The following is a 13597-nucleotide window of genomic DNA, read 5'->3' on the forward strand; positions in this document are numbered from 1 at the left end:
TCCCTTCTTAACTCCACATTTGGTGACATTGCATTGCTAGATTTAAATCAGCCAGTGTGGGAGTATTTAACCACAGAGACAGGCAAATGCTACAAATTAGTAGAGCTGGTTATGGCTATTTACCAGTGAATCAGTGGGCCAAGGCATCCTTGGGATGCCCAGGGTGGGAGGAGAAAGGGGAGCCCTCCATCAGCTGACATGGGGGAACACAATCAAGCAAGAGGAAGGAAGCAGAACTAGCAGAGTCTTAGGATGAGGGGCAGGTGGTACTGATGGAGCAGACAGAGAAGGGATACCCCTGAACACACTGTAGAGTCCAGAAGATGTAGGAGAAAGACTCTTTTGGAGGTTTCCTGGTCCTAGCCCTGTGAGAGCACCTCCACTGGTTTTAAAGCTCAACTGCCCCCTTTGCTGGGGAAGTATTAGTTGCTGACTTGACTGCACACTTTATAACCTGCAACTCCTGGTTGGTATCCTCTCTTGCGTTTATTGAGAGTAACTGTGGGCTGGGTAAGGTTTGGAGACCCCCTTATAGTTGTTTTAGTAGGAGAAAAGTTAATGTCTTATTCCCTTTGGGTTGCTGTAAAAAAAAAAAAAAAACAACAACACCGTAGACTGCGTTGCTTATACATAACAGAGATCTATTTTTCACAGTTTTGGAGGCTGGCAAGTCCAAGGTCAAGGTACACACAAATGCAGTGTTTGGAGAGAACCTGCTTTCTGCCTCATAGTCATCTTCTTGCTATATTATCACATAGCAGGACAGGCCAGGGAGCTTTCTGGGGTCTCTTTTGTAATGGCACTAATCCCTTTCATGAGTGCCCTACCCTCATGACCTAATTACCTCTCCAAATCATGCCTTTAAATACCTTCACATTGGGCATTAGGATTTAGCAGATAAATTTTGGCGGGGGTAGGGGCATTCCTTCCATAAAGCATATATTTTAAAATTTGGGAGAACACCTTGAGATTTATCTGCTCCAATTGTGGTTTATCTACCAAAGAATTGCAAAGAATCTGCTACCGGTGAATTTTTATCAATCAGATACTAAACCCTTGATTAATAATTTATCCAGATTTTCCGAATGATATTTTGTGTAACTTTTCCCTCGGTGGGACCAATGAAAAGTGATCCTAGTGGAATATTTCCCAGTTACACTGTATGTATGAGTAAGATAAATGACTGTACAAATGCAGGTTGCATAATAAAGCTGTTAAGCACACACACACACACAGATGTAGACACAGACATACACACAAATAAATATACAGAGACACCACATTTATTGAGTATTTTGTGTCAGGCATTATGATAAGCGTTGTGGATGTGAATATACTTAGTTTAGCCCCGAGAATTGAAAACCTTATATGGAGAGAATTCCTCTTTGTCCTTTAGCCATCGGAATGTACTTTTTAGAGGAAACAGGCTAAAATCATGGTTTCTAGATATTAAAAAAATTTAAATCCTAAGCAAAATTCATAGAGATTCCGATTTAAAATGTATCCATTGTATCAGAACCAGGCCTGGGTGTACGTGTCCCAAGCATTTTTATACAAATGACACTTTGTAACCTAATGGCCCATGACATCCATGACATTTTCTTGGTAGATACAGTGACAGATTTCCACAGTTATCTCATAGGCTAAGCGTGTCACACAGAAAAGCAATCTCACAGAAGGTCTCCAAGCGTTGAAGTGCTTGCTGGACTGGCTGAATGGATAGGTATATTTGGTATGTTTAGGGGAATGGATGAGCTATATGGGCAGCACCAATGCCTGTGAAATCTTCTATCTCTCAGGTAAGTTTTTTTTTTACAAATAGAGGTAGCAGTGGGTTTGGTATCATTCCTGTTGAGGACCACCGCATTGCAACATCTTTATGGTGCCATTTATATTAAAACCATGTGTCTTAATAGACATCTGCCTATTATAAGCCTAATATAAGGCTTCATGTTCAATTATGAAATTGAAGGTGATGCCTTGTTAATGAAAGGTCATAAGCTCAGTTCTCTTCCCAGGTGAGCCAGGACCTGCATAACCACACCTTCAGGAGAAACTGTCTAATGAGTGCTGCAATTTATCACATTTTCAAAGTTGAATCTCTGAGTTTCTTTCTCCTTGTCTGGAAATGGGACAAATACTTTTCCTTCCTTCTTCAGGGGAGTGTTTTGGGACAACTCAAATGGACTATCCTATAGAGGAACAGCTTCCTTTTGACTTTCATGGGGTCTGACTTTGTATGGATGGTAAGGGATCTGCGAGCTAAGTGATTCCCTCCATGTTATCCTATTTGGAGCATCTGTTTCTGAGCACACGTTATGTGCTTAGAAGCTCAATCTGTTTTGGGTCTTAGTCTTCTGAGGGTCCATGCGCTTGACTTCCTTTGTGAGTTTCATAACAATCTTTGGTTGTGGATGGGGGGAGGAGGTTGAGAGTGTTAACAAAAGCTGAGCATAGTCACTTTTGATATTTTTTCTATGGAAGTTTCTTTCATTATAGTTTGTCCAAGAACTGCAAAGCTGCTGTCTACGACCTAACATATTCTCTGACACTTGCTCAGACTATTATAGTCTGGTGAGCTCCTGATAAATGCAAAACACTTTTATTTTAACCAGTTGAAAAAGAAAGTCCCATCGTCTGGTATGGATCCTGGACCTTGGTCTGTTTGATTTACTGAGGTTTCCCCAGTGTCTGGCATGAGGCTGGCACATGGAAGATGCTTAATCAGTATCCATCGAATGGTGAATCTAGGTGCTGTGACCGTAAGAGAGTCAAAATTTTATTAAACTGTTTCTGATTTTATTTATTTATTTATTTATTTTAACCAGACTAGAAACTGATGAGTACTGGTATTTAAAATGGCTAAATGGCTCTTCTTCCCTCTTCTGTGTTTCTCAGGGCTTCTTCATCTTGGTGTTTGGAACAATCCTGGACCCAAAGGTATCACAAATCCTTCTTCCTTTTGTTTTTCCCCATGATCCGTACTTGGCTCTGAAATCCCCACTTGTAAAGACCACTTACTGAGTGTCTCCGACCTCCATCATTTGTGCGGACACTTGCACACGGCATCACTCTTCTTTATGATGCAAGTAAAATCTACCATCTGCCAAAGTCCTGTGGAGCTAAGCATTACACATACATTAGCTCTAGTCCTTAAAACAATCTTGGGTATTCTTATTTTCAGTTTTATGGATGTGGACCGTGAAACTCAGAGTGATTAAACTTGCCCATGAGCTCTACAGAAACCCACTCTAACAAGCTGAAACAGAAAAAGGATTGATTAAATCTTACAAGATCAACTTCAGGAAGGTCTCTCTGGCTTGGAGACTCGAGGCTACACCCAAGGAACAATTTCCAATGCAGAGACAGAACTAGACACCTGTGCTCCTCCCCACTTCCCTGGGTGCAGATAGCACAGCTCACCAGGCCCATGTCAGACAGCAGATGCTGAGCTAGACTTGTTGCTCCTGTTGTCCTGTAGATCACCTCCACCCTGCCTGTTGGGATCCACTGGCACCTGCTTCTTTGTCCTATCATGTTTGATTGGCTGAGTCCAGGTCATGTGGCTGGATCTCTGCTGCAAGGGAGGTCAGGACATTGAGTTCCACCTTAAAGAGCTGTAGACTTTGGGAAGGGAATTTTCCAAGTAGAGATGTGTGTGTGTAGGTGGTAAGTGGTGAAAACAGAGGAAGACTAAACAAATGAATAGAACACCAAATGTTTACTCAGCCTTCTAAGATCACTGTCTTTCCTTTATACTATGCTGCCTCCTGAGTGAGCAAAGTAATCAACTCTCTCAAATGTAGAAGCAAACACCTTTGCTGCAGGGTTGATTTTTTAATTAATTATTAATAATTAGTTAATTCCATTATTAAGTTAATAGCTGAGATTTATGAAAGAGGCATTTCACACTGATCCTTTCATTTTGTTATGAGGATACCATATCGACCAAATAAAAATTATTTAGAAGTGGTAGAGTATTGGTGTTTCAGTCTTTCTATTTCCGGTACAAACTTTGTACCACTGGGAGAGTTCCTTAAGTCTCAGGAACCCAGATCCCCCAAGAGGAATGCAGAGATTATGATGATTTTCTTGCCTATTCTGCTCGATCCTCATAAAGAACAAATGTGATTTTGTTAAGTGAAAATACACAGAAAGCATTTAAGGTAGTACACAGTTGCATACCAAGTGATTTTTTAAAATTAATTGTAATACCACAACTAGTGATTATTGTCAAAACAGCAGCAGCATTATTATTTATTAATTTACCAGGTGTTACGAGATGTGCAAAGAACTCTAAGACCTAGAACTTTCTATGAAGATCAAAACCTCTTACATTTAACATTCTAACGTATAAGGTCAAGACTCAAAGATGTCACAGGACCGAACATGATTAATTGACATAAAGTTGTTTATGCCAGGAATCTTCACAAATTTTTTTAGGATCAGTAAAAAGTAATGAGCATATGTCCCCAGATGTGTTTATTGTCAATTTACAAAGTATGTATTTTGCATGTTATGAAACACAAATTTTAAAAAAGATGAGAAAAAAGAAAATGTAAATAGAAGCTCTAGGCTGTCTCCCCATATCCCCGTGGACCCTTGAGTGCACAGCCCCAAGCCCTGGGGAGTGCTTCTCCTCCTTTGGATGCCGTGTCTGACAAAGCATATTGTATTTTCTGGGAAGCATGAAGTCACTTCGAGATGGAGAGGTTTGGTACCCATTAACTGTGAAGACAGAACTAACTATAAGTCCTCAGAATGTGAATAACATTTTATGAAGTGGAAGTAGAAATAAGACAGTGCCCGCATTCAGCAGGAGAGATGTAGGGAAATTGACAAGTTGGTTTGGAGTCTGGGGACATAAAGCCAAGTCTCAGTCCTTCTCAGTAGTCAACTGGCTTTGGGTGTCACCTTGGCTACTAATCTTAATGTCCTCTGTTGTAAAATGGACATAATATTATCTATTTTATAGGATTATTTCTTGAATAAAATGAGATGACAGGCATGAAAAGTGTTTTTTAAAAGTATATGAATATAAAACAAAATATAATATAAGAAACAAAGTATATTTGATACATTAATAAATTACTTAATTTATTATAAGGGGCTCCTTATTTATTATAAGGGGCCCCTAATTTATTATATAGGGGCTCCTGGGTGGTTCAATTGGTTAAGTATCTGTCTTGGGCTCAGGTCATGATCCCAGGGTCCTGGGATAGAGCCTTGCATTGGGCTCTCTGCTCCACAGGAAGCCTGCTTCTCCTTCTCCCTCTTCCTCTGCCTGTCACTCCCCCTGCTTGTATTCTCTCTCTCTGTCTGTCAAACAGATAAATAAAATCTTTAAAAAAAATTACTTAATATATAAATATGCTGGGGCGCCTGTGTGGCTCAGTGGGTTAAGCCGCTGCCTTCAGCTCAGGTCATGATCTCAGGGTCCTGGGATGGAGCCCCGCATTGGGCTCTCTGCTCAGCAGGGAGCCTGCTTCCTCCTCTCTCTCTGCCTGCCTCTCTGCCTGCTTGTGATCTCTGTCTGTCAAATAAATAAATAAAATCTTTAAAAAAAAAAAAATATATATATATAAATTGCCATATTAGCGTTATACTGTGTTAATTTATATTATTATATATCATGTTATATATTATTTATAACATTAATACATAAACATGTTTTATTAGTATATTATATGTATTTCTATTTTATATTACATTATCATTAATATACTTATATAATCATATATATTATTTAGTATGTATTAAATATATTTACATTTTATATGTATACTTACGTTAAATCTATTTAATATATATTTAACATACAAAATATAATTGTTATTTGTTATTCTTATTTTCTTTATTCCATGGACTTTTGCTATTTGCATAGGATTCTGTTTTTTAACTATGGATTGGCCTCTAGAAAAGGTTGTTTTCTTTTTAAAAGATTTTATTTATTTACAAGAGAGAGCATGAGCAGGGGCAGAGGGGCTGAGGGGCTGAGGGGCTGACGGGCAGAGGGAGAGAGAGAAGCAGGCTCCCCACTGAGCAGGGAGCCCGATGCAGGTCTCCATCCCAAGACCCCGGGGTCATGACCTGAGCTGAAGACAGACACTTAACCACCTGAGCTACTCTGGTGCCCCTAGAAAGGGGAGTTCAAATAACAGACAAGCCTAACTATCAAGTGCTCCCAAAAATCTGCTACCAAAGTGAAATCAAAGACTCCTCAAACTTGTGGCAAACTGTATTTCTTAGGCCCGGGGTTCACACTTCAGGCTTCTGAACAGGCGTCTCCTGTGCTAGCCTCGCCTTCCTGTGTCTCTCCCTCTCCCCACCTTTTCCTGAAGCGTTCCTCGGAGTTACAGACCCCTCCACATCCCAGCGACAGGGCCTGGCTGCTAACCCACTTTCTCCCCACATTGTTGGCCTGGTCTGTGCATCTGTGTAGACTTTCATAATCTTTTAATTCTTAACTCCTTCTGTTCTCATTCCAGATAAGAGAAGCTTTAAAGAGTCGAGTAACTTCTGCAAAATGGAGCTCCAGACTATCTGAGGTAAAGCCTGCATACTCATTATTGCATGGGGCGTGTTGCGAAAACAGTCCCCCTAACTCTGTGTATTCCGAGGTGCCCCGTGAACACCTCTTTGACCTGTTCAGATTCCTTCGGGGGTCGTGGCATCCTACGTGCATTTAGAGAAGAGTGGCCAGGCAGGGAGTGGGGGTGGGGGGTTGTTTTGGGGGGCGGACTTCAACCCAGGCAGCAGGAGAGCAAGCCCATGCGGAAGCAGAGAAATGAGAGAAGAAAATCTCATCTTCTTGGGACTGCCTGCTCTTTCCCTCCGACTCCGGTTGGCAGAATTGCAAACAAAGTGAGAAAGTCCAGGGAAACAAGTTCTGACGCTACACAAAGAGCCTCCTAGTAGCTTGATTTTCAAGAGGGGCTGGCCGCCATGGTTACCGGAGTTGTAAAGGAAGGCTGGGGCCGGCTCAGCGGTGTCGTTGAGAAGGCTCTACCGTCTAGGAGTACACACGCCCTTGACCTTCACTTGTATTTCCCTCCCTCAGCTGCTCCAAGGGAGGGAGATACGGAAAGCGAGGTTTCCGGAAAGCGCAGGGGACATTTCCCAATCACAAGAGAAAAGGCAATCTAGAGTTTTCCAGGCCGACATTGGGTAGGATCCATACCCATGACTGGGCTGACAGCCTGTGGCCTGAGTAGCAGCCCTGTCCCACCCTATATCCCTTGCCTTGCTGGTCTCTCTCTTGATCTCCATCACCCACCTTTAACCTCCGCTCCTTTCTTTCCCCTTTATTTTTCCATCTCTATTGCTGTTACTCCTACCCGAACTTGGTTCTTGGTTTGCAAACTCTGGGGATTGTTGGCCTCTCCATTGCCTTTCCAGATGAAATGTTGAAAAGCTACAATTTATTTAGACTAAACATCAAACATGATTTAAAACAGTCAATCTCATGGGATGCCTGGGTGGCTCAGTGGGTTAAAGCCTCTGCCTTCGGCTCAGGTCATGATCCCAGGGTCCTGGGATAGAGCCCCGCATCGGGCTCTGTGCTCAGCAGGGACCCTGCTTCCCCCTTTCTCTCTGCCTGCCTCTCTGCCTACTTGTGATCTCTGTCAAATAAATAAATAAAATCTTAAAAAAAAAAAAAAAGTGGATCTCAACCTTAGCCAAAGACTGGAGTCAAGTGGGAAGCTTCAAAACATGTTGCCTGAGTCCCACCCCTGCAGAGTCTCATTGGATTGGTCTGCGGTGTGTCTGGGAATTTTAGGAGCCCCTCTGATGGTTCTCATGTCTTCGAGGCTGGGACCCTCTCATCCTGAAGTCCCTAGCATTGTACATATTTGCCTCTAACCAGCCTGCTTGGTGAAAGTACCCCCACCACCACCTCACTGGTCTGCCTGGGGCCCTCAGGAGAGGTAGCGCTCTTGCAACCCAGTCTGGCTCCACTCCTTTCTGATGTGATTTCAGTACCCTTTGGTCCAGCCACACAGGGCTAGTCTGCCCTTCAGTACTATCCAGAAATAGTCATTGGGACCATTTCTCTTTGTGTTTTTACCTAAAAGCTAAGTCAGGATTATACCCAGAACTTTATTTTCAGTTTGTTGGTTGTTGGAGTCCATGGTTTTCAATGCTGGCAGCACCTTAGAAACACCTAGAGAGCTTTTTAAAAAACAAATGCTGTGTACACCCAAGAAAATTTAAACCAGGCACTCTTGGGGTTAGGGCTTGTCACTTTAAAAAAATTTTAATTAAATTTAATTTTTTTAATTAAAAAATTTTTAAAAAATATTTTATTTACTTGAGAGAGAGAGCATGAGCACGGAGGAGAGGGAGAAGCAGGCTCCCTGTGAGCAGGGAACTCGATGTGGGGCTTGATCCCAGGAGCCCAAGATCATGAACTGGGCTGAAAGCAGATGCTTAACCGACTAAGCCACCCAGGTGCCCCACTTTTTTTAAATTTTAATTTTTTTTTAACTCCCCAGTAATTCTGATGAGCTGCCAGGGCTAAGAACCATGGGTCTGGGAACCGGGTAAATTTATCCTAACTTTTTGCAATCCTTCCTCTGCCCACAAGCTTTAGGCTGTTTCTAGTCAGTATTATGTCCTCCTCAGAGGAAGTAGGCTGATTATCTGTCCTCTCTCCTGGTGAGTAGACCTGAGTAGATCTAAGTAGACCTTTCTGTGCAGCAACCTCTCCTCGTTGTACCTGCTTGTGGGGTGTCAGTCCCCGCTCCCCAGACCCAGGATACAGAGATGTGCTTGTCTGTGTTCGTTTTACTCCAGTGTGGCATGGTGTATGCTCCTGTGGAGATCATTCTACTTGCAAGTTAATGCATTATCTGTCCTAAGCAACATTTCCATAAAACATGAGGCTATTTTAGACTCAGGTACATTATAAAAGGATGACTGTAACATGGAAGGTTCCCGTAGGCCAGCTGAGAAGTGCTATTTGAGGGCTAGGAGGCATTCTAGTGCTGCTCTGTCTCTCCAGGCCACTCACTTGCTTCCTCCCGCCTTCCTCCCCTCACGAGTACCCACCCCAGGCCCCCAGGAGAGGGATCCAGGCCAGGTGGGTGGAGGAAGTCTCATAGGGGCCTGTTCCTATGTTATCAGCAGTGCTAATATAAAGAAGGAGGGGTTGGAGAGAAAGGATACAATCAGTAGCTGTAGGTCACCATTCTGTGTGCTTTGAATATTTGTAATAATCACAAGTGGACTACTAATGATTAAGTGCAATTACGCTTTTGTTGTCGACAGAACCCTTCTACTGATTTCTCCCGTCACCCCACCAAAGCGCCAAGCTAACAAACCTGGCCATACCCCTAACTTGGGAGGTGAGTGCAAAGGAAGGGTGTTCTCAAAGACATGCCATCTGGATGACATTTCTTTTAAAAACATCACAGTGTGAGTGGTTGTAATTAAGAATGATTTCTTTCTTGATTGGAAGGATTCTTACACAACCCATTCTCATCTGGTATGGTTAGAGTGATGTTCATACTTCTTCTAATGGTTGCACTACTGAAATTTTTGTTGTGGCTGTTAAACAGTGAGGTGTATCTGAGAATGGTTATAAGCTAGCCTGACTGAATTTCGGGGGGAGGGAACAGAGATGCCAGTTCTACGTGGCCGCAGTCCCCCTCTCGCATTCGTCATCCCCAGGGCGTGAGACCAACAATATCTCCACATACCCCACTGTGGCCGCTCTCTTTCCCTCGTGTGAAAAGACCAAAGAATGATCATAAACACTGTCTGTGAAGGTTTCAGGGATAATGTCGAAGTTAATTCACTTCTGAGGTAATGTCTGAGAGACAGAGGCATCGAAACAGAGGAAAGGGGGAAACAGAAGTACGGAGACACTGAGAGGAGTGGTGACTCTGGATTGTAAGAGAGCCACCCAGATATGTGGACATGAGCAGACAAGTCTGCTAATCCTCCCTGCCCGCTTCTCTATAGATCTATAGAGAGAAGATCAGACAGGGACATGGAGACACCCACCACAGGATACCCCATTCACAGGGAGTCAGGGAGAAGCAGAGAGAGGCCAAGGGTTCCTGAGAGAGACCCAGAAAATACAGAAACAGAGATTTATACAGAAACACATAGAGAGTGACAGAGACAGAGCAGAGAGAGATGCAGAGAGAGAGGCGCTTGGATATCTAGACCAAGCCTCCCTCCCCCAGCCCAGTATATCAGGACTCCAGTAAGTTGCCGTGGCTGAGACCTTCTGCGGCAGCCCAGGGCCTTATACAAAGAAAGGGGGTTTTTCCAAGAGGGGAAAAGAAGTGGTCCAGCTTACAGAAGGACCAAGTTTGTAACTCAGCATTTGTAGGCAACAGAAAACCACCAGCCTATCCCCTGGCTTCCAGAGTGACTTAAAAAACTCCCACTTGCCAAGAGGATGATACCCAAAGGGGCTTTATTGCTCCAGAAAGAGTGAGCCCAGAATGCAGCTATTGGGAAGCTTTGGGGTCTCCCTGCTTGTACACTAAAGTTGTGATTTTTCTGTTCTTGACACGGTCATACGTTCCAGGAATGGCAGAGCCCCAGGAAAAATGTGCTTCTTCCTGTCTTCTTGCCTCTGGGGAGTATGAAGGAAGCCTCCCATGGTGCGGTGCTGATGAAGCATGTATGAAGTATGGGAAGGATGGAAGGCCGCTCTGTCTAAGCTGTTCTGCACTGCTCAACATTTCTCTCCGACAACTGTCAACATGCATATATATATACCATACGCATTTGTATATATACCAACATTCATATATATATATATATATAGACACCATGCCAGGCATCCCCAAGGGAAGAAGAAGATAAAATGGGCCGAAGCAGGACCTTGGTCCTTTTGGAGCCTCCAGCTCCATGCTGTTGGGCCATGTTTATCCTCAGGAAGAGAGTCTGCTTCATCTTGGCAAAGATGGCCAGGGATGTCACCTGGCTGGTTTCTGTGGGTTGTTAAGGGAGGCACCCTCATGAATAGTCACCAACAGTTGGGCTGACTCTAAGTAGGTCATTGCTGGTTCTTTGTACAAAAGGAATCCAACTGCTAGCATCGTCCACCTGTCCATATTTAAATGGATTACACAGTTAGCTCAGCTTGGGCTTGAATGCAACTTGGCCGTGAGCCAAGGGAAAACATAGAGCTTTTGAACCAGAAAGGTGCTCATTGTAAGTGAAGGAGCTAGGAGCCTGGCGTGATGGACCATAGCTAATCCAGGCTTGAGCCAGAGCTGGACACCCGAGTCTGCAGACCTCCAGCTCTGAACTTTCACTGCAAGACATAGAACCACTGAGGGACTCTGTCTACTCTGAAGATGTAAGATTAACCCTCACCAACAATATGTTTTTTTGAAACCAGTGATGAGGAAGAGAGACTATCATATTTCAAGTACAGAGCTGCTCATTTTCTTAACCTTGTAGGTAAACAAATTCGATGTTCAAACAAAGGGCCATGGATAGGTGAGCAGTACAATAGGTAGAAGCCCCTTTGCAGGGGCTGGGAAGCTCCTTTGCAAAGCAAGCACTCAGGTTGCTGCATCAGAAGAAAATGAATGGCTAAAGGAAAAGGGGACAGTGAATAGCCCCTAATTATCCTACCAAGAAGCCAGTGTTAAATGATGTTACATTACAAAAGGGAAAGTGAGACACACTTTGTGAATGAGTGGGGTCTCTATCTTTTGTACTGTAAAAAACTTTCTCTAAGTAAGGAAGCTTGAAAAAGCAAAAAATACAATAAAAAAAAAACCAATAAGAAGGTAGAAGGATACACCAACTTGCAGAGTAAGTCGTCTTTCAAGTGGCATTGCTTAGCTTGCGACAACAGTCACATTTTTCTCAAATGAAGTCAGAAAGGATTTTAATTTGACATCTCCCTAGTTTTTTCTGTCGAGTCTCTTCCAGGGAAGGGAGTGGGGGCAGGCACAGTCCTGGTTTTCAGAACGCAGAGATCTCTCAGTACAGAGAAATGGGACTTACCCAGAGTCAATAAGTTGAAGTGAGGATGGAAACTCATGAAATCAAATCGTTACAGGATTAGAAATATAGGAAAACTTTAGAAAAGACTGCATGCATCCCATGGCCCCATTTTATAGATGGAACTCTGGGCATGAATAAGAGAGAGAGATTGGTATTTCATCTGTACTGTGCATTAAGCACGAAACAGTCCCGTCTTGGATGAAAGCATGCTCCACTCAGATGTAGAACACTTCCTGGGATGGGGCGGCAGTAAAGACTTTCTTTATTACGATTATTATGAACAAAGAAAGGGCCCATTATTGCTAAGAGAAACTCCAGAAGTTTGTGGAAATCCCTAGAAGAAGCTGTGCCCTCTCTCCTGCAGCCCACAAACCCTCCTGTCCCCTCCTGGAAGATGATTCTGAATGGCACGTTTTGGTTGACGGTGGAAGACCCCGAGTGGAGACATACTCCGTGTCCTACTCACACCTCACAGAGGAAATGACCCGGTCAGGTGGCTCAGGGAGAAATTGGTGCTACCAGTGTCTAAGGCAGATTCGTGATTAGACACGTGTAAGACATGATGGTTCTTGGGAATGTTATTGAAGTTCCTTAGATTTTTATTTTCTCACCCATATATTGAAAAAATGGAGTCTACCTCATAGGATTGTTGTAAAGATTAAATGACTACATGTAGATAAAAATACCTAGTAGAGTATTTGGCCATTGAAATGCTAGCTGTTTTTGTTCAAGTATCTGTGAATTCACTTGCAAACACAGGGCCATGGCCTTGTGTGTGAGTTTAGAGATTGATGCACTCATGGAAGTTAGTTCATGGAGTTCTAAATAAAAGAAATTAAGCATTTGATTCAGTCCATCCAGCATTGGGGAGATCAGCCAGCAAAATCTGCAGAGCTAACCATCGGACAGTTCTTTGTTCCAGTGTTACCATGTTGTAATACAGACTCTCCTCCTGGGAAAGACTCCGTAGTTCTGTTTAGGGCACATTGTGTCTGAGCTCTGCTTCACTCTTTGCTTTCTCTCCGAAGTCTTCCCTGATGAGTCCATCCAGAAGTGCTGATGGTCCCCACCTGATTCCTGTAATATTTATAATCTGTGCTGCTCACTTTATATTTAGTATTTATTGTGTTTTATTGTTTGTTCGCTTTCTGTCTTTTGGTGTGCATATGCTTTCTTTCTCAGATAAGACTGTAAACCTTTGGGGATTGTGTTACTCACTCGATTTACTCACTCTCTTACTCCCTTTTGTATGCCCAAAGTGCAGAGCAGGTGTGTTGCCATAGAACGTGTTCAATAAAGACCTCTGATTACACAACCGTGGGTTTGATGATACTGGCTTTTCAATTCCCAAATGACCCGGTACTTAATGAGCAACCTCAGTAGAAATGACCTAGTTTCACAAACGTGGCCTCCTTAGTTGTCATTACGGTAAAGATGTAACAAAACTGCCTTTTCCTTATTTCTCCTTCATGTCAGCATTTCCCCTGGTGATATTGAAACGGAGGTTTGCATTGGGTTTTGTGGCTCAGAGGAACTATGGAAATAGGAGACAGTAGAATTGGGATGTGTGGGCTTTGGTGGTGAGAGAGGAAATCCAGGCTTGGCTACCCTGTCA

The 13597-nt window shown here is 43.1% G+C and overlaps 1 protein-coding gene across 2 annotated transcripts in view; it reads left to right on the forward strand.

Annotated features, from left to right (window-relative positions):
* ADGRF4 (adhesion G protein-coupled receptor F4) overlaps nt 1-13297 on the forward strand; it is a 40951-nt gene extending 27654 nt beyond the window's left edge. For both annotated transcript variants that reach the window (XM_082729730.1, XM_082729731.1), the window contains 4 exons: nt 2899-2940; nt 6489-6548; nt 9271-9347; nt 10544-13297. In XM_082729730.1, the coding sequence (XP_082585856.1) occupies nt 2899-2940; nt 6489-6548; nt 9271-9318 (150 nt within the window). In that variant the 3' untranslated portion in view covers nt 9319-9347; nt 10544-13297. The remainder of the gene's footprint in view (nt 1-2898; nt 2941-6488; nt 6549-9270; nt 9348-10543) is intronic.
* Nucleotides 13298-13597: the final 300 nt, after the last annotated feature.

This window comes from Mustela nivalis (genome assembly GCF_964662115.1).
Source record: "Mustela nivalis genome assembly, chromosome: 5".
Taxonomy (NCBI): Eukaryota; Metazoa; Chordata; class Mammalia; order Carnivora; family Mustelidae; genus Mustela; species Mustela nivalis.